Consider the following 24,735-nt stretch of genomic DNA (forward strand, 5'->3'; position numbering starts at 1 on the left):
CAGAGAATAATGTTCTCAAGATTCAACCTTCTCACAAAAGGCAAGATTGCTTGCTTTTTTATGACTGAATAATATTCCACTGTGTTTGGTACATGAACATGCAGCCACTTCTGATAGGTTTCCTTCTGCTCCATCCCATCCCCCACCATCCCTGAGCTGATTCCAGACCAGATTCCACTTGGACAGCAGTCCTTGGGCAGCTCTGTTCAAAATGGTGGGAGGGGCCCAATGGTCACCAAAGGCAAGGGTGGTCCAGATCCCAGCTGGAGATATTTTATCAGCTCTGGGTAATCAAAACCGTGCTCTGCAAGAGGGCATGCTCAATGCTTATGTTTCCAAAGAGAGAACCTTACCAGAGGTGGGTGTCAGGCTAGGGGGCTGAGGGGACTTATTCAACATCTCACAGTGAGTTGTGGCAGATCCAGACCTAGAAGTCAGGGTTCCAGATGCCAAGCCTGGTGCTGTTTGCGTGGCTGCCAGATGCCACCTCATAAGGCTTGGCTCTTCCCTCTCCCAAATAGTTCTCAGGACCCTCCCGCACTACAGGCAGGGCTATGGGAGCACGAAGTCCATCCGCCCTCCTCCAATGCTCCATCCCTTTCCAAATCCTGCTCTCCAACCACTGCCACACCCAGCTTTGATTTCTCAGAGGAGCTCGGGGCTCAGACCTCATCTTCTCACTGACCCCACAAACCATACCCATGCCATGCGCCATTCTTCGCTGCCGTCTTTGTCAGCAAGGAGCCAACCAGCTGCGCCAGTAAACATTCCAAGGTCATGTGCAAATAAATGTGGGCGGGACGATGTGTTTGTGAGGTCCGCTCTGGTGCTATAGTCTGGGCGTAGTTAGCCTTCCCCTCCCACTCCAGCAGGTGGGCACCCGCACGATGCTTTGGACAGCCGAAAGCACAGGCTGATGGGTATAGTCTCTTGTGATCCCAGGGAGGAGATGAGGCTGGGGGCCCAATGGGGAATGGAAGAGCTGAGTGCCTCAGAAGGTGAGGAGTTGTGGGGCTTTGGTGTTGGCAGACTTGTGGGAAACAGATGATGCCCCGGATGGGATCCTCCACAGTGTCCCTAGGGAGGCTGGGTCCAATACCCAGCTACCTATGTCCAAAGTATGCTGGACAGGTCACTGGACATAAAGGGACATCTGACATATATGATGACTACCTGAGTGGTCACAGAGGGCAGCAGGGGCACAGGGAAACTGCCCAGAATCTTTGCATGACCAGATCCAGGATAAGGGGGTGTGTGGGAGCTGCAGCAGTGCCAGCTCTGAATTTCCTGCTGCATGATGATATGGGGACTCAAAGTCAGATTTTACTTTATTCACATAAAATATAGGAAGGCCGTATTTCTTGTACCTGAACTGTGGACTGGGTTTTAGTCTTCCTGAATGCTGAATCAATGAATAAGACCATGAAAGCAGCAAGAAGGGGTCCCCTTTCTCCCCAGCTCACACAGAGAACTTCATCTGAAGGAATCTCTGCTGCAGATGGGTGCCCAATAGGGTAGGCCTTGGAGGGACGTGCTTTGAAAATGACGGGACCTTAGATATGGCCATTCTGGTGCTGAGCAGGTAAATCAGGGTGAAAACACTTAGGATTGGATCCAGGGACAAGTCCACCTTCCCCAGTTTCTCCAATTTGGAGTTCCCGGGACACACAGCCTGCAGACACTGCTACCTCTTCTCCCTGCTCCAGGGGCGTGGATGCTCATGGTAAGACATGCGCGCCACCTACACAGCCTCCTTGCCCACACCTGGCGAAGTGGGCAGGGAGGGATTAAGTGGGGCCCAAGTGAGTCTATGGCCCCCAAAATGTCAAGAGGCTCCGGGAGCCTCGGGCCATGGCATGCTGCCCATCCCAGATGAAGAAGTGGTCAGCGGGTCCCAGGGGCTCCTCCTCAAGGCATCCATGTCGGGAATGAATGGCCCCTTGTGTGAGGTCCTTGTCTGTCCTGAAGTAGGTCACAGAGTTGAAGGATCACAGACATCTCAGCTAAGACGTGAAACCATAGAAGCAGAAAGTCGGTGCCAGGTAGAATTCCAGGATTTTAGCGTCTCAAAATCTTGGCATCAAATTTCACTAGAAGTCTAGCACTTTGGGTATAAAGTTTTATGGCTCAAGTGATCGAGGAACTACAAAATCGTAGAACCTCATACTTGGATGACACTTAGAAGGTCTCCTATGTGATATACACCCAAAGCAGCATCCCTTCTAGAACATTCAATAATGTAGCTGTCTTCTTCAGCTAGGCAAGATTACTGCAAAGAAGGACAGGGCACAAGAGTCTTCTGTGTAGGATGCCTTTAGGAGTTCTGGCTTGGACTTCCTGACCCCCAGGTTCTTTGGAAGTGGCTCTCAGTCTGAAATTCCACCATTAGCCCTTCTTTGAACCATGGAAGGCCTTCAATCTCCAAGGATCTACTTTGCATAAGACATTTCCTGGATCAGTAATGATCTCAGGGCTTTCCATATACAGACCTTGAAGAGCAAATCAACTCAAGATCTCCAGAAGACCTCAGGTCTCTCTCTACCCCAGTGGGGGGACCCTCCCTGGGTCCTCCCTTCCTTTGGCTTGACCACCCAGCTCCTGCCAGGAAACCAACAGGCTGGGAGAGGCGATTTCAACAGCCCTGAAGCGGGCCATGGTGTACAGTGTGGTCCCGCCTCTAATCCCACCACCTCCTGGGGCAGGCAGCATGGGCAGCAGCCTATAATTTGGGGGCAGGAGATGGGACGCCCAGGTCAGCTTTGACCACAGTGTCCCCAGATGAAGGGAGTGGCCCAGGGGCTTGGAGAATCAAAGCCTTCCTCTGAGGCCTCTCGGTGACCATGAAGATAAAAATATTTATGGGCAATTTTCCTCACTCTGGGGGCAGCTGGGTACAGAGCAAGGCTGTTTTCTTCCTTGGCTATGGCCGACCTCGCAGGATGGAGGGCGCTGGGACAAACACAGGTTGTTTACGAGGTCTCCGGCAGCCCCAGAGAGACACTGCCACATACAGTTTCCCCTTTTTCAACAGGGACGTGAGCTTCTGGAACACTGCCCAGAGGAACAAGGGTGGATTTCTGTCCTCTGTTAGCTTAGTTCTTGGTGGGGTTGGAGGGATTTTTTTTTCCCTGAGAGATGGGGTGAGTGTTATAGTGAATAACATGCTTCCCATAATTTGCCTTTTGAAAACACAAGGAAATTTGCGTATGTGGCTGAAAGAACCTGGGCAGAGAGCCTTCTGGAGAAGCTGGTCCTTCATTTCCCCACCGTGTCAGGCAGCTCGAACTCAATAAACACTTGTTGACTGAATGAATGGGTCATAGAAATGGCAAGCTGGAGCTGGAAGGAAGGCCCTTGGAGATCTTCTGGGCCAAGCTGCTCCAGTTTCAGGAGGGGAAACTGAGGCTCCAATGAGGAAGGGGGTTGAGGAATGGAGGCTGCATGCAGTTATCTGTTTCCTCACTTATGATGATGAAGATAATAGTGAGAATGATAACAATGATAGTAATAATAAAAGTTTCATCTTTTCTGGGTGTTGGGTACTTTCTAATTTAACAAATCTTTCCCACTGGCCTGATGCCCAGCAAGAGTGTAGAAGAGGCAAAAAAATGATTAGAATTCTCTGTATATGAACCAGTGAAAAAAAGTTCAAAAATGTTGATCAACTTGCCTACTTTGCCAGAAAGTGGTGAGGTGCAGTAAGAAATTCATACTGTTTTTCCATCATTCAGTAGATACCCCTCACGTGCAATCCATCTCTGCACTCAGAAAGGAGGGCGCTGTCTCATCCCACTTTATAGCCCAGCCCCACTGCGTATAAGCTGTTGAGTCAGCTCACTGCTCCCATTCAAGCCTCAGCTTCCCCATCTGGAATCTGGGGCTCCCCTTCTCTGTTTACTGTGCTGGCCTCACAAACTGGTAGGCGAACAGCAAAAGAGAGTGGAAATTGTCAAGTCAGGGAGAGATCCTTGTGCTAGAATTATGATGTGTCCATGGGTATCTCCATCATCCAAGAAGACAGCATTCTGATTCCAGTTCCTGGGATAGAAATAGCTTTCATGGAGGGGGGGCAGCTCCCGGGGATATCTGGGCAGGATAAAAATAGCCCTCAAGAACAGCTGGCATCTTTTCTCCACTTCGGTATTCATCCACAGCTTTCTGATCTCTTGTTTGGTTTTCCAAGTCAAACTACCATCCCAGGCAAACAATCCTCTTGTTCTGAGGCCAGGCAGAGGCAAATATATTTCAGGCTCTGGGGGTAGAGGCTTTGGAAGTGAGAAATATGGGCCCTATCCCAGTGCTGTTTACAGCTCTGTGTGTGACTCCAAACAAATCATTCAGAGTTCCCATTCTTTGACAGCGCTGTCTAATAGAATGTTCTTCAAGTATGGAAATGTTCTATGCCAGTGCTCTCCAGCACAGAAGCCACTGGCTGCATGTGGCTATTGAACACTTGAAATGTGGCCAGTCTGAATGACTGAGAAACATCATTTTTATTTTTAATTTTAAGGAATTTAAATATAAACAGTAACTTGTGGATCATGGTTACCCTGCTGGACAATGCAGACCTTTCAACGGAAATGGGAGGGCCCCGCCCCCAGTCCCGGATGAGAGGGACTGGAGACACTAATGTAGAGCCCGGCACATGCGTGAGAGGCAGTCGCTGCTAGTTCACTTCCTGCCCCTTCCTGCCCTCTTGAAATGTGAATGTGTAAGTTTCTTGGAGCTGAAGTGTTTCCCTTTGGGAACATACAACTCCTTTTTGGAGACTGGTAGGGAGGTGGGTGTGGAGGCTTTTTTTACCGACTGGTGGGCTGGGAGAGCAGGAGGCATGTCTGTGGCTGATGAAAAGGCCGGGTCAGGACAGACATATCTACACCTCCCCATCCCCATCTCCATCTCTGACTTTCATAGACACCAGTCTTCAAAGGCATCTAGCTTAGAAATTCCCTTTCTTTGAATAGACGTGGTTCAGGTCATAGACTCTCAAGTCAGATGGTTCCGGATTAGAATTTCAGTCCTTACCTGTTGTGGGACCTTGGATAAGTTGCCCATCTCTGTGTTTCCATCTATAAAATGGGTAGAATAACACTCACCTCTGAGGCTTTTGTATGAGTGTGTGTCTGTAAAGGTCTTTGCAGTGGGCCTGGCACATATCAGTGCTTGAAGAATGGAAGCCATGGTCAAGCCTGGAGAAAAAGAACCTTTTAACTCCCATCTCCATCCCAGCTGGAGAAGCCAATGATGGGCCATCTCCAGACCTCTGTCTTGGTGGTCCTCAGGCTAAGGAAGGGACCAGTCGCAGGCACAAGTCCTGGTGTCCTCAAATGGCATATGACCCGTTAAACTGCATAGCTGGAAGTCATCCTGATGCATCTAGTGCTGGGATCTCCTTTCCATTGGCCCTGCCAAATGGCAATCTCCTGGGACCCCTCCAGTGGCAGGAACTCTGCTCCCTCTCGAGGCTGCTGACAAACTGATAGAAAGACTTTCCTGGGATCGAAGGGCTGGCTGCCTATCTGCCGCTTTCCAACCTTGGCCCTAGTACATGCTCCACTTTCCAGATTCAACTTCCTTTCATCACTGCCCCAGGCAGGAGGCATCTGCAGATCACCCCCTGGTAAAAATGCCCAGCACAGGGGCTCGCTTACCCGGATCAAGGGTAGGATTAATGTTTGTTGAGTTGGAAGAGCTGAAGTTCAAAAACTCAAAATCTTTTTGTAATTAAGAGCAGAAGATATCAAGTATTGATCCGTCTTATTTTGTGGGTAAAGCAGCCTGGGAAGTCGTTCCACCTCCCCATCTGTTCTTCTGCTCCCTCTCCAGGAGCACCTACTGTATGCCAAGTCGTAGGACACAGACATGAAAGCCTGACCTCCAAGTTCATTGCCTGGCGGGGAGAGAGCTTCATCAGTGGTCATTTCGACAGTGACAAGGGCTGTCTTGTCAGAACTGGGAGTAGGGTGAGGTGAGTGGGACACTTATCTTGGGAACACAATTTAAGCATCAAAAAAATTAAGATGAGTACTCTTTTAATGTGATATTTAAAAAATCAAAATGGATGCAAAAAAAGTCACAATGAACAAAAGATGAAACTTAAATGAAGACAGGAGCTAGATTATTGATCTTTCCTCTCACCCCAGGCTCTCATACAGCTGGCATGACATTGTATTCTGGAGCGAACTGGGGTGGGGAGCTATAACAGGCACCACATCTAACCAGTGGTACACGCCTCTCCTCTCGACTTGTACATTCCTTCCCAACTTCACACTCAGGGCTAGCATGTTGGTGGCTTGAAATTGATCATGATGGGAATATTTACACCACAGAAACTGGCAGAAGCTAAAAATCAGCTTCCCCTTTCCCTGTCTGGAGAGCTGGTTGTTAAATACTTACCAGCACACCACTATATCCAACCTGCTCTGGGGTAGAGGGGCCCTTCAAGAAAGGTTTTCCAGAGAAGGAGAGACCTTCGGAGTTTTGCAGAATAAGAATTTAAAAAGGGGAGAAAGAACATGCAAAGAAGAAACTTAATGTGAAAGCACTGGAAGAAAAGGACCAAAAAAATGTACCATTTCTAGGAAACTGTAAGTTGAGTGTAACTGGAATGTGTGAGCTGCAGAAGGAAGTTTCAGGAAGGCAGAGAAGATCACAGGACAAAGGCAGTCTCTGAGATTGAGCAAGGCCCATCTTGGGTCTGTGTTCTAGGATGGGAGCACAGATCTAGGGGTCAAGGAGGATGCCCCCTGCTCCTGTGGTGTGTGGGCCACTGACCCAGGAAAGGAATGTCAGGGCAGAGTGACGTGGCCCTAAAGGCAGACCCTCAAGATCAAGGTCTCACTCATGGTACAGCAACAGCCATCACTGGTTCCAGCCACCAACACTGGGGAGAGACTGGGCTGGCATTGCCTGAGGGCATGTATGAGCTGACATTATTGGAGGCTGCCTTTTCCTCCAGTTTGGAGTTGAGTTCAATCACTTTAATGAAATGCTTTATCCTCGGCACTGGGAATACTGTTTTAAGTGGGGTGGGACATGATGAATATATCTGCAACAACTAAATTTAGACGCCATGTGGCAGGGCCACCAAATATATTTGGTTTTTTATCTTTAGGAACCATCTTACTTACTTATTTTTACTTTTGTGAATAATTCTTTTAATTTATTGTGTGTCTCAACAGGTATTTTTTTGCCTTTGTAGAATATAATTATATGACAATTATATCTCATAGAATCTAGAATGGGCAACATCAAATAAGTGTTACATAACCACTGCATTAAAATTAGACAGTTTATTCTATTTTTTCCCACCATCATCCTTTATGCCTTTTTGATCCTTTCTCTCTCCCTGCCCCCCAACTCAACCTCGGGAGACCCACTTTGTTAATGTCTGCTGGCATTTTGCTTCTTTGAATCATCTTCTATGTAAACGCCCAGTATTTGTCTTTGTCACCCTGACTCCCTTTACTACAAATCACTCCCTAGAAACTCCTTCCATTTAGCAGCATTTCGGCTTGATAGCTGAACACCGCTCCCCTGTGTGTCTGTACATCTTCCTGATCCAATTGTCTATCTGTGGGCACTTAGAAATACCTGTTGATGGGTGAGGGCCATGGTGTGGGAGAAGGAGCAGTGGCTGAGAGGGCTAACCTGATCTAATCAGGCAAACTTGACTCTCCTTCCTACATTCCTTCTTTTCCTTCATTTCTTCGCCTTTCAACCCACACTTATGCAGGCAGCGCTTCCTATGAGCCAGGCAGTGTGTTTCAAGCTGGCTTCAGAAAGGCAACATGCCCACAGCTGATAGCAGGGCCCACGGCTTGTGTTGCCCGGGACCAGTGCTCAGCTGGGGCCTGATGCATAGCAGCATCTCCTGGTCTGCTGAGTGGCCAGGGAATGAACAACTCTCTCATTAGCTACGGACTGTGCACTGCGTTCTATGCCAGGTGCTGTGCAGTTCCAGATATTGAAAAAAAAAGAAATAAGACCTGTGCCAGTGAGCCAGCACTACAGAGTATTGGGAGGGTTGGGGCTAACATGTGGGAGCCACGTTCTCCTCCAAGTTTTGCAGCACAGGCAAAAACAGTGTGATGTAAAGCTGGGCTTCCTGACCTGTGTTATCTGCCTGCCTGTCTCCTGATTTCTTCCACCACCGCTTCGTACTCTCTGAGGGTAGAGGCACAGCCTGGCATGGGAAAGCTTAGTGGGTCGCTCGATGGGGCTGATCACTGGACCCTCTGTTCTGCAGGCTGCCTTCACCCAGTGACTCCTATATAGACATTTACTGAGCGCCTACTAAGGGTCCACCATGAAGCTGTTGAGATCAACGTTTCTTTTAAGACAGACATGCCTCTGAGAGCAACATGTCCTCAGCTGCTTGGGCAGGGAGTAAACAAAGTCCTGAAAGTCCCCACCAGGCCAGGAATGCCTGTCCTGCCTTGTCCCTGGGACTTCACCTGGGTGAAGTCACCGATTCTTGCCCATTGTCCTTGTATTATCTTTATGTGATTGCAGAGGATTCTCTGTGACATGCGTGTCTGATGTCCCCCATGCAGCCACCCTCCACCCAGGTCTAGTCTCCTGGCCTTCTGCCCCACAGACACGCCCCTGTTTTGGCTGGCTGATGAGTGCCCCCTTCTGTTCACAGAGTGGTCAATGGTGCCTGGTCTTCTGGACCCAAATCCATCAGAACACTGTTTGTGCTGGGTGACTGGCTCTGTGCCAGGAATCCACTTGGCAGAAAGACTGGGTGTGAAGAGACAGGAAACAATGTCCCTTCCTAAGAATTCTTATCAGTGTCTGTCTCTGCTTTCCAGCTGACTGTCAGCTCCTGGATGATCATGAGCTTCGTTTCCCTCCCACCCTAGAAAATGCAGTCAGCTCTCAAGAATCACCAACTTGGATTTATTGCCCAACAGGCACGCTGCAGTTCAAAGGACCCAGGCAGATAATCATGTTGGAGGCACCTATTTAATGATGAAGCAAGTGCGACTCCAGAAAGGGATGACATCAATCCCCACTGACTCTAACAGGTTTCTCTTGGCTCTTTGGGCTGCCCCCCAGGGGAGCAGGTCTCCCTGGAGCTCACCATTGCACACTCAAAGAGTGAGATTTGGAAAGGCCCAGCACTCAGTCACTGACCTGCTGTCTGACCTTTGAGGAGATGCTTCCCTTTGCCTGGAAATGTCTTTGTGGTCAGTGAGTCACAGGGCATCACCCCCCCCCCACCCCAGGGTGCATAGGGAGAAATGGATTGCTTCTCCACTGAATTCCCCTCCATCCCCCTCAAAACCTGCCTGAAGGCTACACCCACCGTCTTGGCCTTTTGGTGATTCTTGCCCTTGAGTTGTTTTCTCCCACCACTGCAAGTTTAACCAACACACCCCTTAGGGGTTGAAACCAACTTTTTTTGGGGGGGGGCGGATTTCCCTTGTTTTTCTCTATTCCTTTGTCTGCATGACAATTCAGTTCATCAGTAGCTCTATGATAGCATCCATCCCATTGTCCGTATTATCTTTATGTGATTGCAGAGGATTCTCTGTGACATGCATGTCTGATGTCCCCCATGCAGGCTCTCTTCTCACATGCACTATGTGCGTCTCCTGTCCACATTACACATGTGTGTGTGCTCAGAAAGCAGGACCATGTGCAAATTTCTTTGTCTTCATTCCCATGGTGGCAGACCCTATTCCTCCAGCTTTGTACAGGGGCTTGCACACTGTAGGCATTGAAGAAATTCATTTGCATTATTAATGGTTTGAGCATCTATTGTGTCCCAGGCTCCCTGCTGCGTGTGGGGACACAGATGGATGTGACAATGACAACAGCGTGTGACATGTGCTACAATATGGGTGTGGGGCAGAGATCTGTGCTGTACTTAAAAGGGCAGACAGGCTGTGACTAGGCAGAAACGGGGAGAGAGAGCCCCTCGAAGAACAGCATGGACAAACCCTTGAAGCAATCCCATTTGCCCAGAGTCTGGGCCTAGGCATGGGAGGTGGGGATGGGGATGGGGGCTGGGAGGTCAGGACATGAAGGTAGGAAGACTAGCAAGACTCTGCTTATAACTACTTAACTGCAAGACTTGGGTTGTCATGCTCCGCTGCAAAAGTCAGGAAACCAGACTACCTCCACCATATATCACCTAACAGCTTTCTCCTCTGTAAATGGCATAAAGGGTCTTCCATACCAGGCAATATTACCCAGGCTAAGGCAAGTAAGGATGCAAAATATTGGGATATGCCAAAAAGAAAACCTCAGTAATGGAGTTTAATATCTAAGGGGTTGTAAAAAAAAAAAAAAAAAAAACCAACCCTAAATAATCAAACTATGTAACGTTTTAATGTAACACTTTAAGGATGTCAAAATGAATGTGAAAGAAGTCCACCATGAGCAAAATACCAAAAATGTAAATAAAGACAGGAACCGCCTAGCACAAAGTATGCAGCTCAGGAAAGTCAACTCTGATTGGACCGGGAGTTCTCAACCTTCAAGAGACTTCTGAAAACCCGAAGAAACCCATGGCCCCGCTCTCCAAGAAGACTGCACAAACAAGCGTCATGCGTGCAGAGTTTTGGGGTGTTCCTGTACTCCCTGGGGCCTCATCCACGTGGAAATGAAGGGTTCAGGTTCAACGTGGGGTGCTGGGGAGGGAGTGGGAGTGGGGGTTGCACGAGCCATCGAGCCGCCTGTGGGTTCCCCAGCACCACCCTGGGCCTCCTTCTTGGCAGCCGTGGGTGCTCTGCCCCCTGCAGGAAGCAGGGCACAGCTCTGCGGCTTCATTTTCTTTCTTCCTTGGCTCCCCCCCACCCCACCTCGGCTTGGGACTTTTCCTAAAGTTTGCTGAAACCAGACACCTTGCTCCACCGAACCGGCGTGCAGCCACGGTTTAAAAGGCCGCCTTCAGCGCGCCCCCTCCCCGCCCTCTGCGGAGACTTCAAAAGGCCCGGCGGGCGCCGCGGCCCCAGCACCTATGAACCGCCCCCCGCGCCCGGAGTCCGCGCGGCAGTCAGAGGACGCAGAGCCGACGAAGTTCGTGCGCACGCGGACCCGGCCGGCGGCGCAGCCCCGAGCGCCCATGCCCCTCCCGGTGCCGCTGCGCCCGGAGCGCCTGCGCCCAGTTTAGGGAAGGGGACTCCGCACCCCCGCCCCCGCGCCCGCGCCCGGGGCTGCGGGGACCCATGAATACAAATGCCGTTAGGCGCGGGAGGAAGGACAGACCGTCCAGCCTCGCACCTAGGGACCCAGTAAGTGCCGCGGGGCTCCTGGGGCGCTGGGGCAACTGTTGTGTGCGTGCATGAGGTGCGCTTGCATGGGGAGGGGGCACACGTGTGAGGAGTGAGTTTAAGGACGCCTGTGGTGGGGAGAGCTGTGTGCCGGTGGGGTTGCACACGCGTGTGCTCCTGGGGCCTGCGTGCACGTGAAAATATGTATGAAGGTGTGTGCGCGGCTGTGTGCTTGGGGGGTGGGATCTGGCTAGACTAGGCCAGTGTGAGTTTGTGTACGTCTAAGCATGGGTGTGCAAGCGTCTGCCCGTGCGAAGACCCGGTGTGCGCCTGAGTCCCGCGAGTGTGCTGTGGGAACCCAGGAGGAATCCTAGCCCGCCTGCCTGCATGTACATGAGCGAGAGCCTGTGAGTTGGGGTCAGTGTGGGTTGGCGTGGGTGTGTGTGAGTGCACTAGTGATCAAGTCTTGGAGTTGGAGGCGGAGGAGCGAGCGCCCGGGTTTGGATTTAGGTGGTGGGTGTGCTGATCTGCCCGTGTTGGTGGCGGGTCAAGGTGAGCACAGCTGAGCCCCAGTGTGAGATGTGAGGAGTCTCTGCTGGACTCTGGGAGAAGGGTGAGCTCTTCCACTTTCCCAAGTGGGGAAGGAAGAGAGGGGAGGGTGACCCCTATCTAACCAGACCACTCCCCAAGTCCCAGAAAGCCTGTGCTCCTGGTTGCTGAGTTTGGGAGGAAAATGTGTGTGTGTGTGTGTGTGTATGGTAGGAACCTGGTTGTTACGGGACTCCGGACGCTGCGTCCTGGTCCCGGAGGTCCCTGGAGCTCCAGGCTCCTCTCGGGAGTGTTATCTCTACTCTCTCTCCGTCATCTCCCTCCCCCTCTCTGGCCCAGTACCCCCAGCCAGAAGCCCGGAATCTTGAGACTGCGGTGATCTGCGGGGCAGCGCTGGCCAGCGTTTCCCCTCTGCGCATCCCAGCCGCCCCACCTTCACCGCAGGGCGATGCAGAAGCGGGCGTCCCAGCGGGCAGTCGTGCGCCCGCCCAGGCTGCGCCCCCGGTGGCTGCGGGCAGGGGGCAGCAGCGGGCAGCGGAGGGCGGCCCGGCGCGGGGAGGAGAGAAGGTGGAGAGCCGCCGCGGGCCGAGACTTTAAATCGCCTTCATTTCCCCCAAATCCTTCCTTTTCCTCTCCACCCCCTGGCCGGCGGGGAGGCAGCTTCCACCGCCCTCCGCGCGCCCTTGCCCGGCCTGGCTTTGCCTCCGGGGGCCGCCAGTGGCCCGCCTCCAAAAGTTTGATCATCTCTCCCCCGCTCCCCGCCGCTGCTTTTTCTTCCTTTTCGTTGGAAGCAGAAAAAGAGCGGTGCAGGGGCGAGCGCCGCGCCGGGACTCCTGGGACCATGGGCCTGGCGCAGGCGCCCGCAGGGCCCGGGTCGCGCTGCCTGCCTGCTCGGGCGCCCCTGGGCGCGGGGCTGCGTTGGGGGCGCTGGGGCCGCGCGTTCTGAGCCGGCCTGGCGCGGTGGGGCGGGGGGCTGGCGGCCCCATGGGGCGCGCCCACACTTGCCCCCCGGGCTCGGGAGCATGAAGTAGGGGCCCGCCATGGGAGCGGGATCCGCGCGGGGGGCCCGAGGCACAGCGGCAGCAGCGGCGCGCGGGAGGTGAGTACAATCTGGGGGGCGCCACCTCTCCAGCTTCCAAGAGCTCCAGCCTCGGGGAGGCTGGGGTTCCCCGCCGCGCCGGACGCTGCCAGTGAGACGTCGGCTTCCTGGCCCTCCCTGCGCCCCAGCGGCGCGGGCCACCAAGGGTTAACGCAGGCGGCGACCCCCAGCCCCGCGGGGGTTGGCGAGCAGTGCCCGCCCCGCCCCGCCCTGTGGGCTGCGGGATCCCGCTGGGGCGGGGGCCGCGCTGGGGCAGGTCGGTGCGGAGCCAGCCCGGGGTCGGGTTTGGGGGTGGGTGGCGGCTTCTGAAGGGGCCGGCGCGGGGGGGAGGGGGCTTTTTGGATGCTTGGGGAGACGAGGGGGAGCCTCCATTTCTGGCCGTCTCGGTGTCTTCCGGTGTCTGGGTGTCCACAGGTCCCGAGCCTGTAGTCTCCACTTCTGTTCGTTCCTGCAGATACTGTCCGCATGTTCCTAGAGCTCCAGGTCTCGGCTTCGGCTCCTGTCTCCGTGTCTGTGTGTCTTTGCACGTCCCCAAGTGTCTAGAAATCTCCGCGTGTGTGTCAGTCTGAGTCTGTATGGCTCTGTGTTTCCTTGCTGGGAGGGGGGCCCAGGGGGAGATCACCACTCCTGCGGCTTTCCCCTGTGAGGGAAAGTGAGAGCCAGCATGTCAGAGCAGAAAGGACCCTGGGAGCTCACCAAGCCCAACCCCTCTTGCAGAGAAGGAGGCCGGAGAGGGGCAGACACTCTCCAAGGAGGGCTGCGTGAGCGTGAGTGAGGATCCAGAGGCGCTGATTCCCCAGTAGCCTCCCAGTAGGCGTTGTAAACGAATGAGCTCTGCAAGAGCCGGTCACTGAGTGTGAGTGTGTGTGTGTGTGTGGGGGGGGGGGATGCGGGGGTCAGCCAGCTTGGGAGCAGCCCAGGAACTGTGTACTGTGGCTCCTGCTCATTGCCCAGAGAGCACAGAACTTGCTCCCTTTCTAGCCTGCCCCCTCCTGCTAGGACACTCCCAAGAGGCTGGTCTTGGGGTTGTAGCTCCTCCCTACCCCACCCTGCCCTGCCCCCTTGGAACTGGACTCTGGGGGATGATGGCCCGCCCCCTTTTCTTTCCCATGTCTTGGAAAAAACTGGCTGGCTGATTTCCCCCCGCGACCCCCCCTACCACCACTACTGCAACACACAGCCACACAGGGCACCAGTAAGCACACTGCTGACTCATTTTCTCCAGAGGACCCTGGACCAGGGCAGATGCCAGTGGTTCCGTAGAAAGTGGTGCCAGGCAAGCACCCCATAATGGGGCCCAAGCTTTGGGCGAGTGGGCAGTTATGCTGCTTTGAGGCCCAGCCTCTGCTTTCTCCTCTCTCATGGCCTCCCTCGCCACTGCAGTGCACAGATCCTGTGCCCTTTGGCCCTGGCCTGCCTTCCAGCAGCTTTACTCCACCACACGGCTCCCCAGACCCGGCTGCATGACACTGTGCATGGAGCACATCCCCAGCCCCTGCTGTCCATTCCTTTTCTCCTTGTACTTGCTCCCCTCCACCCCACCAAGTACTTCCACATGCCCAGATGTCCCTCAAGTCTCAGTTCAACAGCCATCAGTTCCCCTGGTGAACTGGAGGGGGCCTGCCTGCCACTGTCCCTCTCTGAGCACACTCATTTGGTACTGTCCACATCTCCCATCTCTGTGGCCAAGGCCTTTTGATACACCACAGGCTGGCTTGGCACTGGCATTGCCACATCCACTGGTGGGTGTCTGAGGGCTGCAGCGGAGCACAGCCTCACATCGGGGTGGTGGGGCAGAGAGCATGTAATAAGCCAGTGTGAATCCTCAGTATCCTGCCACCTCAGGCCAGCCACATGCCTCTGCTTCTCATTTTTCTCATCTACAAAATGGGCACCTGAACTCCTAGCTATCAGGGTTTTATGAGGATTCATGAGTTTGTGCTTATGAAGGGCTTAAAGCAGTGCCTGGCATGTAGTGCTCAGTAACTGGCAGCTGTCCTTTGTATTATTCTTCACTTTGAATGGGTGTGGGAGTCATCTGGAAAGGTCTGGGCTGCATCCTGTCTAGATGGATGACCATCTGTGTCCCAAGGGGAGGTGCAAGGTATGAAGGAGGGAGCGGGGTGTGGTGTCTGGGCCCACGTAGTAGCTCAGCCATTCTGTGGAGGCAGGTGGGGCAGGTCCATCCCTCTTTGCTGTTACGTGTTTCTCTGGCCAGCTTCCTGACCAGCTTCCCCCGTGGGAGCACAGCCCAGCCCGGAGTCAAACGGGCTGCTTCCCTTGTGTGTTTCAGTGCCCTGGTCTCAGCTCTGAGCTTCAGTGGAATGTGAAGCTGGTTTGGGTCTCCCAGTCTTCCAAGGTCACCAGGAGGGAGGAAAACCCTTGCAAATGAGCAAGTCTAGGAGGGACCACACTCCTTTTGCAGGGCAAAGAACACCTGGGTTCCTTTCTTGGAGGGCTGTGTGGCCAGGTTGTGGGACCAGGCCACCTCTCCACGGCCAGGTTCCTTGATGCATGACTCCCCTTTCAGCCGCCTCCTGCCCTCTTTTGGCCTCCTGCCCTGCTTTGGTCTTCCCGACATTCTGGAGCCCTGGCTTCCCCAAGCCAAGGAGCCAAGGCCCACAGTCAGCAGTGAAAACAGAAGTCTGGAAGAATAAAGCTCTGAGCCAGCACAGGCACAGGACGTTATTAGCAGTAGCCTAAACAGGATTGGAACAGGAGCAAAAGAATCGGCAGGGCCTCCCTCCGGGAGCCAACTTTCCAGGGCTGAAGCTTACTTAGATGGCTTCTTGGTTCCCCGGGCTCCGTCTCTGTTCCTGTTGGTGAAGGATGAGACTTGGTCTCTGGCAAGTAGGAAGTCCCTGTAAATCTCCAATTCCTTCTCCCTGGGAGAAGTCAAGTAGAAAAGACTCTCTGTCAAGTAGTAGAGACAGCGTATGGGTCACTGACACATGTGGATTTGGGTGAGTCACTTCCCCTCTCTGGACCTCAGTTGCCTGTCTCTAAATAGGAGACAGGTCTAGAAGCTGGCCTCTAAGTGATCTGAAAGGACCTTATTCCATGCAGTAGTCCCATGCTGTGTTTTCGCTGTTTAATGGATCAAGTGTGCACAGAATTCAGGTCTGAGAGGGTCACATGCATTTGTTGAGGTGAAAGAATGGAGAAAAGGGCCTTCGGAATTGAAGTTCTCAAGTTGGAAACCAAGTGTTAGGAAGCTTAATTGGAGAGAAGATTCTGATCCTATCTCCCCATGAGTCTTTTCTCTAAACTTTTAGGGACTGAAAACGTTTCCCCCAACTTACCCTCCTGTTCTCTACAGAGTAGTCTTCTTGCCATAACCACAGCAGGAAAACTTGACCAAGAAGGACATGCATGGTTCTTGCACTTTCTTTCTCCACTTGGCCTCCCTGTATCAGCTTGGAAACGTCCAAAGAAGGGTGGATGTGACATCAGGCAGTGAGGCTGAAGGGGAGAGGCCTAGTTCCTCTCTCTCTGGAAGGGACTGGAAGGAGAGAATGGAAGGAAATGGAAGAGAAACTAGTGAGGTTGCAGGAACTGGGAAATGCAGGACTGTGCCTCCTGAGGAGGCATCTTCAATGGAAGCAGTTCCCTGGTCCACTGAGCTCTGGGACTGCTGACCTATAGCAAGTGTGGTTAATTTCTTCATTGCAGGACTTCTCAGAGCCTTTGATGTGCAGTTGTGCTTTGGAAATGCTAAGACTGGGGCATGGGAAACAACGCTTCCCCTATATACCTGGCCGCAGTTTCCTGGTGGATGTAGGGAATAGTGCTGAAGAATTAGGACCCCAGAGCTTGACCGTGAGCAAGGACCTGCCCTCTCTGAATTTTGGTTTTTGTCCAGTGTAAGCTGCCTAGTCTTTCTTTTCAGGGTGGATAAGGCTGCCATTCACTTCAAGCTGGCAGATCATGCAAGAAGGGTCAGGCCACCGCTCAGCATGCTGACTTTAGTCATTGGTGGTGATTGAGTTGAAGGTGAGACCCATGGAGGCAGGGAGGAATGCCCCCATGCAAAAGGCATCCTCCAAGGGTGGCAGCAAATTGGAGAAGGTGAAGAGAGGCTGAGGACTAAGCAGGAGCACTCCTGGACCTGCTAGCACCTCTGGACACTTTAAAGTCCAGAGTCCTGTCATACCAGGAGGTGACCCCCCCACCCCAAGCTGGAATCTAACACTTGCATGGCAACTGACTAGGCAAAAGAGTAGTGTCTATATAATAGGAGCAGCATGTGCAAAGGCCCTGAGGCTTGAGAAGCTGGAATCTAACACTTGCATGGCAACTGACTAGGCAAAAGAGTAGTGTCTATATAATAGGAGCAGCATGTGCAAAGGCCCTGAGGCTCGAGAAACCTTCCAGGAACCACCATTAGCATCTGAGTGCTGTTTCAACTAGTTTGCTTTATGCTGCCAGTAACTCAAAGACTTACCCAATATGGCTTAAACAGTAAGTTAAGTTATGTGCTCCCTTATCAAGAAGGCCAAAGGGAAAACAGTAATGAGCTGGTTAATGCAGCATCTCAACCCCACTCTTGTTCTATTCTACTTTCCTCTTGTGCTTATGGTGCCATTTCCTGGAGTGTACAGAATGGCTGCTGCAGCGCATCCTCACTCACCAACTCACAAACACTGGGAGAAAATCTGCCTGTTTCCCAGGAGCCCTACAGGCATCCTTCATGTCTCCTTGGCCACATTTGGGTGACATGCAGGCCTAAACCTTTCACTGGCATGGCAAACGAGATTCCCAGGATTGGCTTCAACTTACTCAGATTCATCCAGTATCCCCTGAAGTCTGTGCCTCCCTGAACAAGCAAAAAGGGCGTATGACTGTAGGTTGGTAACCTCCATTGTCTTTCACATTGCCCAGGTCAGGATTATTATCCACCTTATTGCAATTAAATGGAAATACTTGTTATTAAATCACAGGGTGTGAGCTTGTTTTCCAGGCCACCCACGGGACTAGGAAGGACCCAGGGCTCCAGACAACACACTGGTAGACAGGTTTCCTGGATTACATGCTTCCCCAAAGCACACTACCAGAGCTTCCCTCTTGGAAATGGATCCTGGGCCTGCATGTCCCAGCCTTAGGCTTCACCACCTGTCTGTCTGGGCTCTCTCTGCCCACAACCCAGCCCACTGTCCCTGGCCACGTGCCTCCCTCCCCTTTGCCTGCTTGCGGATCAGATGCCCTGGGTGGCTCGTGCGTCCCAGTGGCTGCTCCCACAGGAAGGTGAAATCAGATCACTGCCTTTGCCCATCTTGGCAGGAGCCACTGAGCAGGCTGTTAACCCTTCCAGACTCCAGAGTTCCGGGACCGTCTAAGGAGCACTTTTGTGACTGGCTCCAGGCTGAGCCCTTGACGTGTATGAGCTCATTTAATTCTCACGCCTGCCCTGGAAGATAGGGAGTGTCAGTCATGCTGCAGAGGAGGAGACAGGCTCAGGGAGGCCAAGTGACTCATCCAAGGTCACACAGCTGGTGGCAGTAGGGCCAAGTTTGCACCTGGTTCTGCTTAACTCCCCACTATATCTTTTTTCTCCCATTTTCCATCAGCATTAAGCTAGGTAGGTAACTTCCTGCATGCAGCACTAGTTCTGGTTAAGGGGTTCCCCCTCTCTGCCCTGAGTGTAAGGAGACTCCTTTCTCCTGCTCTTTGAGGATGTCAGTCATCCAAGCTGACCAGTCTGGTCTTTCTGCTGACCTTTCAGCCCTGGCTCTGCTGCTCATTGGGCTCCAAGATCATGAGGCCATAGTACACATGGGGAGATTAAGGTCCAGAGAGGGGTAGGGACTACTGTCCAGTAAGTTAGCAGCACATTTGAAGCTAGAAACTGGGTCTCTAATGCCCAGGGCAGGGCTTCCTGCCCACTCTTTCCTGCCGTGTGACCCTGCTTTATGGATCTGTGAGAAGTGAGGTAGTGTTTGTGCTGTGTGTGTGGGTGAGGCTGCGCCTGGAGACCTGGGAGTGGGGGCTGCAGGAATGGGGTCCCAAAGCCTGCCTGCTGCCTCCTGAGGATGAGGCTGAGTGGGACCGGGCCTGGGTGATCGTTTCCCAACTGCCCCAGCCGGATCTGGGCCCTGGGGCTGGAAGCTGATGCGGCATCTGCTTGTGTCTCCTGGTCTCTAGGGGGTTTCTCTTCACCTGGATCTTGGTCTCGTTTGCCTGTCACCTGGCCTCCACCCAAGGAGCTCCTGAAGGTAATCCTCTAACCCTTTCTTTCTTTGTCAGGGGGAGACAAGGGAGGACAGCAAGGACCTGAGAACTTGAGGATAGGAGATATCCATGGCCCTAATTGTAATTCAATACCTCAGTTTTCTCATCAGTAGAATGGAGCTGATCACGGGCAAATTCCTTCTGGGCTTCAAGGAATCAGCTGGAAGTTTTGAAAGGGCTAGGAAGGGCTTAATGTAGAAATATGAAAAGGTGATCCTTGTGATCCCGTCAGGGTAGAATTTGGCTAAGTCATCAGGGTTCCTAAGTCCTTGGTTTTCCTCTATGTCCCATGGTTATCCCAAGAGCTGCTGAGAGGAGTCTCGAGGCCATAGTGACCATGGTCAAAACCTGTGATCCACTCTCCTCTTCCCGTGAGAGACCCGGCTTTCCCCTGCCCTCCCTGAGGAGCTATCCAGGGGGCCAGGGAGGCGGTGGGCTGGCTGTACAGCTGCCTGTGGAAACTGAAACCTCTCCCACATCTGTTTGTCAAGCAGCCATGATGCCTCTGGAAATAGCAGCCCTTCCCCCTCCACCCCTGTCGGTGCATGTGCCGGGCTGGCAGCTGGCACTCCTAGAACCCTGTGGCTTGACCTGGCCACTGGGCAGGGATTGGGCCCCTGGGAGGGGAGGGCTGTGCCCGGAAGAGAGTCCTGCTGCCCGGCAACATTTTGTGCAATTGTCATATTTTCCAAGCTTGCTGTTTCCCCCACAAAGTAGGTGAACAGCTGTCCAGAGTCCTGAGTCAGGCACTGGGGGGATGGGGGTGGGGTGGGGTGGGGAGAGGCTGGAGCTGTATGCAGCCAGGTTTATGTAATGAAGGGATCTTCCTGTGGCCAGTTGGCCTGGCCCTTCCCTCCTGGTACTGGGCTACCCTCATTCCCCTGTCCCCTACCTCCTCACCCGCTGCGGGGTTCTGGCTATGTCTCCACCCTGCCTTCCAGCCAGTCCAACGAGGTCCAGTGCAGTACAGTTCTTTTAGAACAAGGGCCCTGGAGCCAGGTGGCCTGGGTTCAAACCCCTACATTATAAACTGCATGACTTTGAGCAAGTTATTAGAGTAACTTTTCTGACCTTCATCTATAAAGAATACCTGCTCCCTAGATGAAAGAGTGAATCAAGTGCAATAATGCCTGTAAAGCACTCGGCATACCATCAGTGCTCAATAAATGCTTGTTTTTTTTTTGTGCTCGAGCATAAAAATGTTCATTTTAGTATGGATTATGTTGACATCCATGGGGTCCATAGAATCAGCCATGCTGCCTGGCCTGATCAGTTGTCATTTGCTTGGCCTGTATACTGCATTCTGTAGGGAGAGCTTCGTGCAGTTCTGGGGGCCTCCTGGGGCTGCCCAGGTAGGACAAGCTGAGGGGAGCAGCTTCTGGCCCCTACATCTCCATTATGTGCCTCCTCCTTTATTTAAATTGTTTATAGTGAATAGTATTTTGGAATAAGAGGGTTTCAGTGTTTAAAGCATACACAATGTGCTTCTACTAAGAGCATCCTTAAGTGGTGCTTTATTTTAGCTTATGATCCAGGGACAGAGGGAGTTGGCAGAAAGGAGGGGCTTGGGAGGAGTAAGCATCATCAGTCCAAATCAACCTGAAGTAAGAACCTGGAGCTAGAGAATTCTTAATTTTCTAAGAATTCTCTATGGCACCATGTGGCTATCTCCAGGACTGTTTCCCTGTGTCTTACTGGCAGGGAAACTGAGGCCCAGGGATCAGGAAGAGACTTGCCCAGAGTTACTCAGTACAGCGCGTAAGCAGGATGGTGAGGGGGTGCCATTTCATACTCCCAACCACCCTGTGATGGCGGAGGCACTCTTGTGGCCCCATTTTATTGCAGAGGGAACTAAGGCTGGGAGTCAAGCTCTGGAGCTTTGCAGTCTGACTTCAGAGCCTGTTCTGGAAATGTTATGCCTTGTTGCCAAGCTTCCAGTTTTTACAATGTGTCTATATGTCCATCCATCTGTCCATCTGCCTCACAGCTGTCCACGGAGTACCAACTAAGTGCTAAGTGCTAACATTCAGCCCCAGGCACCTCTCCCCAGCCCCCGTGATGAAGTGGAAACCCTCTGTGGTGGGGGCGAGGTTCCTGAGCTCTGAGGCAGGGAACTGAGAACCTGACCTGACCCAATCCCAGAGGCAGCCTCTCCTTTCCTCTCTGCTGAGACAGAGCTTCAGAGCTGGCTTCCACAGACACAGGCAGTCCAGCAATTGACCTAGCAAGAGGCCAGATCCGGAAGTCTCTCCATAAACACCCTGGAAGCCCTCCTTTTGCTCCGGCAAGCCCTGCTGATGTAATTACTGGGTGGATGTGACCTGGTTAGACCAGGTCAGATGTGCAAACACCTCGCCAGAGGACAGAGATTGCGAGTTGCTTTGATAACTTCCCATGCTCCCTCCCAAGTCACATAGGGAGGAGGGGAGACATAGGACATTCACTCTCTTTTCAGTGCCACTCTCCCAGACTTCAGGGGTGCAGTGGGGAGGGGAGTAGGGGTTTCTCAAGGGGTGAAATCTGTCAGGCCCCCTGGACATCCTTAGCAAGCTCCAGGTCATGTCACCCTACCCCCTCATAGGACGGCTTCCTGGAAGAAAGAAGGGGAAACTAGCCAAGTTGGGAGCCTCTAGTGGTCTTAACGTTGACATTTGGTGGCTGTCATCGTTTTAAGTATTAGTAGTCATCATTTAAATGTGCTTATTTTGTGCCAGGCCCTTTTTTCAAGTGTGTTAGCTCATTTAATCCTCACAACATCCTTCTGAGGTTGGTACCATATAATCCCACTTAATAGATGAGAAATTGGGGCACCAAAATCACAGCCAATAGTTTGGTTCCCATCTGTGTTATTGACCGCTACATGCAAGGTCATGCGGCCTCACAAAGGGCTGGCTCCTCGGCACGCTCAGGCACACCCTGGGACAATGTTATGTTTGGTTACGGTGGGTGGTCCTCACCATCTTTGCATTGAAGGGCAGGTCCTGACCATGCCCCCTCTGTCCCCCTTTTCCAGATGTGGATGTCCTCCAGCGGCTGGGCCTCAGCTGGACGAAGGCAGCGAGCGGCCGGAACCCCACACCCCCGGGAGTCATTCCGTTCCATTCAGGCTTCATCTTTACGCAGCGGGCTCGACTCAAGGCCCCCACGGCCACTGTCATTCCTGCCTCCCTGGGCACAGACCTGGCACTGGTGCTGAGCCTCTGCTCCCACCGGGTGAACCATGCCTTCCTGTTTGCCGCCCGCAACCGGAAGCACAAGCTGCAGCTGGGCCTGCAGTTCCTCCCTGGCAAGACGGTTGTCCACCTGGGGCCCCGGCACTCTGTGGCCTTTGACCTCGACGTGCACGACGGGCGCTGGCACCACCTGGCCCTCGAGCTCCAAGGCCGCACTGTTACCTTGGTGACAGCCTGCGGGCAGCACCGGGTGTCCCTCCCACTGCCTTTCCACAGGGACCCAGCACTTGACCCCCAGGGCTCCTTCCTCTTTGGGAAGATGAGCCCACATGCAGTCCAGTTTGAAGGTGCCCTGTGCCAGTTCAGCATCTACCCTGTGGCGCGGGTCGCTCACAATTACTGTACCCAACTGAGAAAGCAGTGTGGACAGGCTGACACATACCGGTCCCAGCTGGGACCCCTCCTCCCCCAAGACACTGGCCCCCCCTTTGCCCTGCTTGGCCTGGAGAATCTGACTGCAGCCCTGGGGTCACGGCCACCAGGCCAGAGACCCAGGGTGACTGTAGTGACTGCTATACCCACCAAGCCTCTGAGGACTCGAACCCTAGACCCTCACCAGCGGGTCACAATGGGAGGTCCAGCCCGGACCCTACCACCCCCCAGCAAACTGTCAGCCAAGAAAGTGCTTCCTCCTGTACCCCCAACCTCTCCTGCCAGCTCCACCAGACCTGTCCAGTCACTTCAGAAAAGCACAGCTACCAAAATCCCCAAGAGTCACCCACCCAAGTCTTCAGCCCCTTCTCCTTCAATTGTGCCTGTCAAAAGCCCCCGTCCTACCCAAAAGGCAGCTTCACCTCCCTTCACCAAGTCAGCCCCACTCATCAAGAAGCCAGTGCCATCCCCTTCCCACCTAGTTCCTGCCAAAGCCTCCCGTGCCACAGTGAAGCCCATCCAGAGGAACTCTGTAACACCCAAACCTCTCCCACCCAGCTCCCAGTCCCTACCTCCAGCCTCCGGCTCCTCTAAGAAGCCCTTTCCCGCAGCGGTCCAGCCTGTGGCTAAGATGAGTGAGCCGGCCCCTGCCCGTGCCAGCACACACAGACCTCCCCAACCTGCTGCTTTGCCTCCATCACTTGCCCCCCGTCCTGCCTCCACCAGGACCATTAGGCCACCAGCCACAGTGATGTCTCCAACCTCAGAGCCTTCGACCCTTGCTCCGGGTTCAGCCCCCACTGGAAGCAAGAAACCCATTGGATCAGAAGCTGCAAAGAAAGACCGACCCAAGAACAACCCCCGGAAGCCTATACCTCTCAGACCTGGGAAGGCAGCCAGAGATGTCCCACCGAACCACCTGACAACTGGACCCAGCCCCAGACAGTCCCAGCTCCACCAGCAGACCACCTCGGCCCCAGTCTTGGCCCCAGCACGCTTCCTGTCCTCCAGCCCCCGGCCCACAAGCAGTGGCTATCCGTTCTTCCACCTGGCGGGGCCCACACCTTTCCCTCTGCTGATGGGACCTCCAGGGCCCAAGGGAGACTGTGGCTTGCCGGTAAGACTAGAGGGTGTTGGGGAGGTGTGCATGTTGCTGAGTGGGTGATAGGGACAATTTAGTCAGGTGGTCGCCCAGGGTAAGGGCAGAGGAAACAAGCAACTTTGGGCAGGACTGGAACCCAGGTCCCTCCTCCATTTCTGCTGTGTCTTTATTGCACATCCTGCTTCAGATCTGTGGGTCCCTGGGTCTGGTGGCCACCCCGGGTGAGGAGCACTCTGGTTGACCCAGACCCTGGGTCAGTCATTGCCAGCCCACAGCCAAGTGGCTTAAGGGAAACCTCTGCTTTACTGGGCCCAGGTCAGGTTGCCTCAAAGGCAAGCTCTTCTGAGCAGAGCTCCTCTGGCCCACCAGCTTGTCTGGAAGTTTTGGACAAAGGTCGCACACGGGTAGTCCTGGATGTGTTTTGTTTGGCACACTCAGCATTGTTTAAAAATATTTAATAAGTTGCTAACATTTTAAAAATGTGAAAGATTTCTTATAAAGAAACTTGGCGACCAACTTCTTGGAAGGTGGAGAGACGTGATGGCCCCCTGGCTGCAGCTGGGTCAAGGCTGGCCCTGCCGATGAGACAAGCCAGTTTCTGACTGCTCTGGCCCCACGGCTTCCACTTGGGTATTCCAACCCTGTCTTTCCCCCCATTTATGCTGCCTGTTTGGCTCCTGTAGACATTTCATTTGTGGCCCCCTGTAAAAGGGTTTGGGGTGAGGAGGGTCAAGCCGGACCCAAGCAGTCAAGGAAAGGAGAAAGAACATTCTCTGTGCAGGACATGTTCTCAGGGTCGTTGCTTCCAGCTTGCTTGGAATGTCTCCAGGGGCAACGACCTTTCTGAGGCTGGAAGCCAGTTCCTCCGGGTGGGGAATGATTCGATGGAGTTTCCAGAAAGCCTGGGCCTCTGCGCTGGTGTCCAGC

At 53.4% G+C, this 24,735-nt stretch overlaps 1 protein-coding gene across 6 annotated transcripts in view; it reads left to right on the forward strand.

Moving 5' to 3' along the window:
* The first annotated feature begins 11,151 nt into the window (after window positions 1-11,151).
* Window positions 11,152-24,735, forward strand: part of COL27A1 (collagen type XXVII alpha 1 chain) — a 134,006-nt gene continuing 120,422 nt past the window's right edge. For 2 of the 6 annotated variants that reach the window (XM_037495225.2, XM_037495229.2), the window contains exons 1-3: window positions 12,768-12,873; window positions 19,015-19,085; window positions 22,115-23,823. In XM_037495225.2, the coding sequence (XP_037351122.1) occupies window positions 12,815-12,873; window positions 19,015-19,085; window positions 22,115-23,823 (1,839 nt within the window). In that variant the 5' untranslated portion in view covers window positions 12,768-12,814. Of the gene's footprint in view, window positions 11,247-11,597; window positions 11,633-12,765; window positions 12,874-19,014; window positions 19,086-22,114; window positions 23,824-24,735 lie in introns of those variants that run through there. The other 4 variants (XM_037495226.2, XM_037495228.2, XM_037495230.2 and 1 more) reach the window with 4 other exon arrangements.

Source organism: Talpa occidentalis, unplaced genomic scaffold, assembly GCF_014898055.3.
Source record: "Talpa occidentalis isolate TD23 unplaced genomic scaffold, MPIMG_talOcc4v2.1 talOcc4.7, whole genome shotgun sequence".
NCBI classification, from domain to species: domain Eukaryota; kingdom Metazoa; phylum Chordata; class Mammalia; order Eulipotyphla; family Talpidae; genus Talpa; species Talpa occidentalis.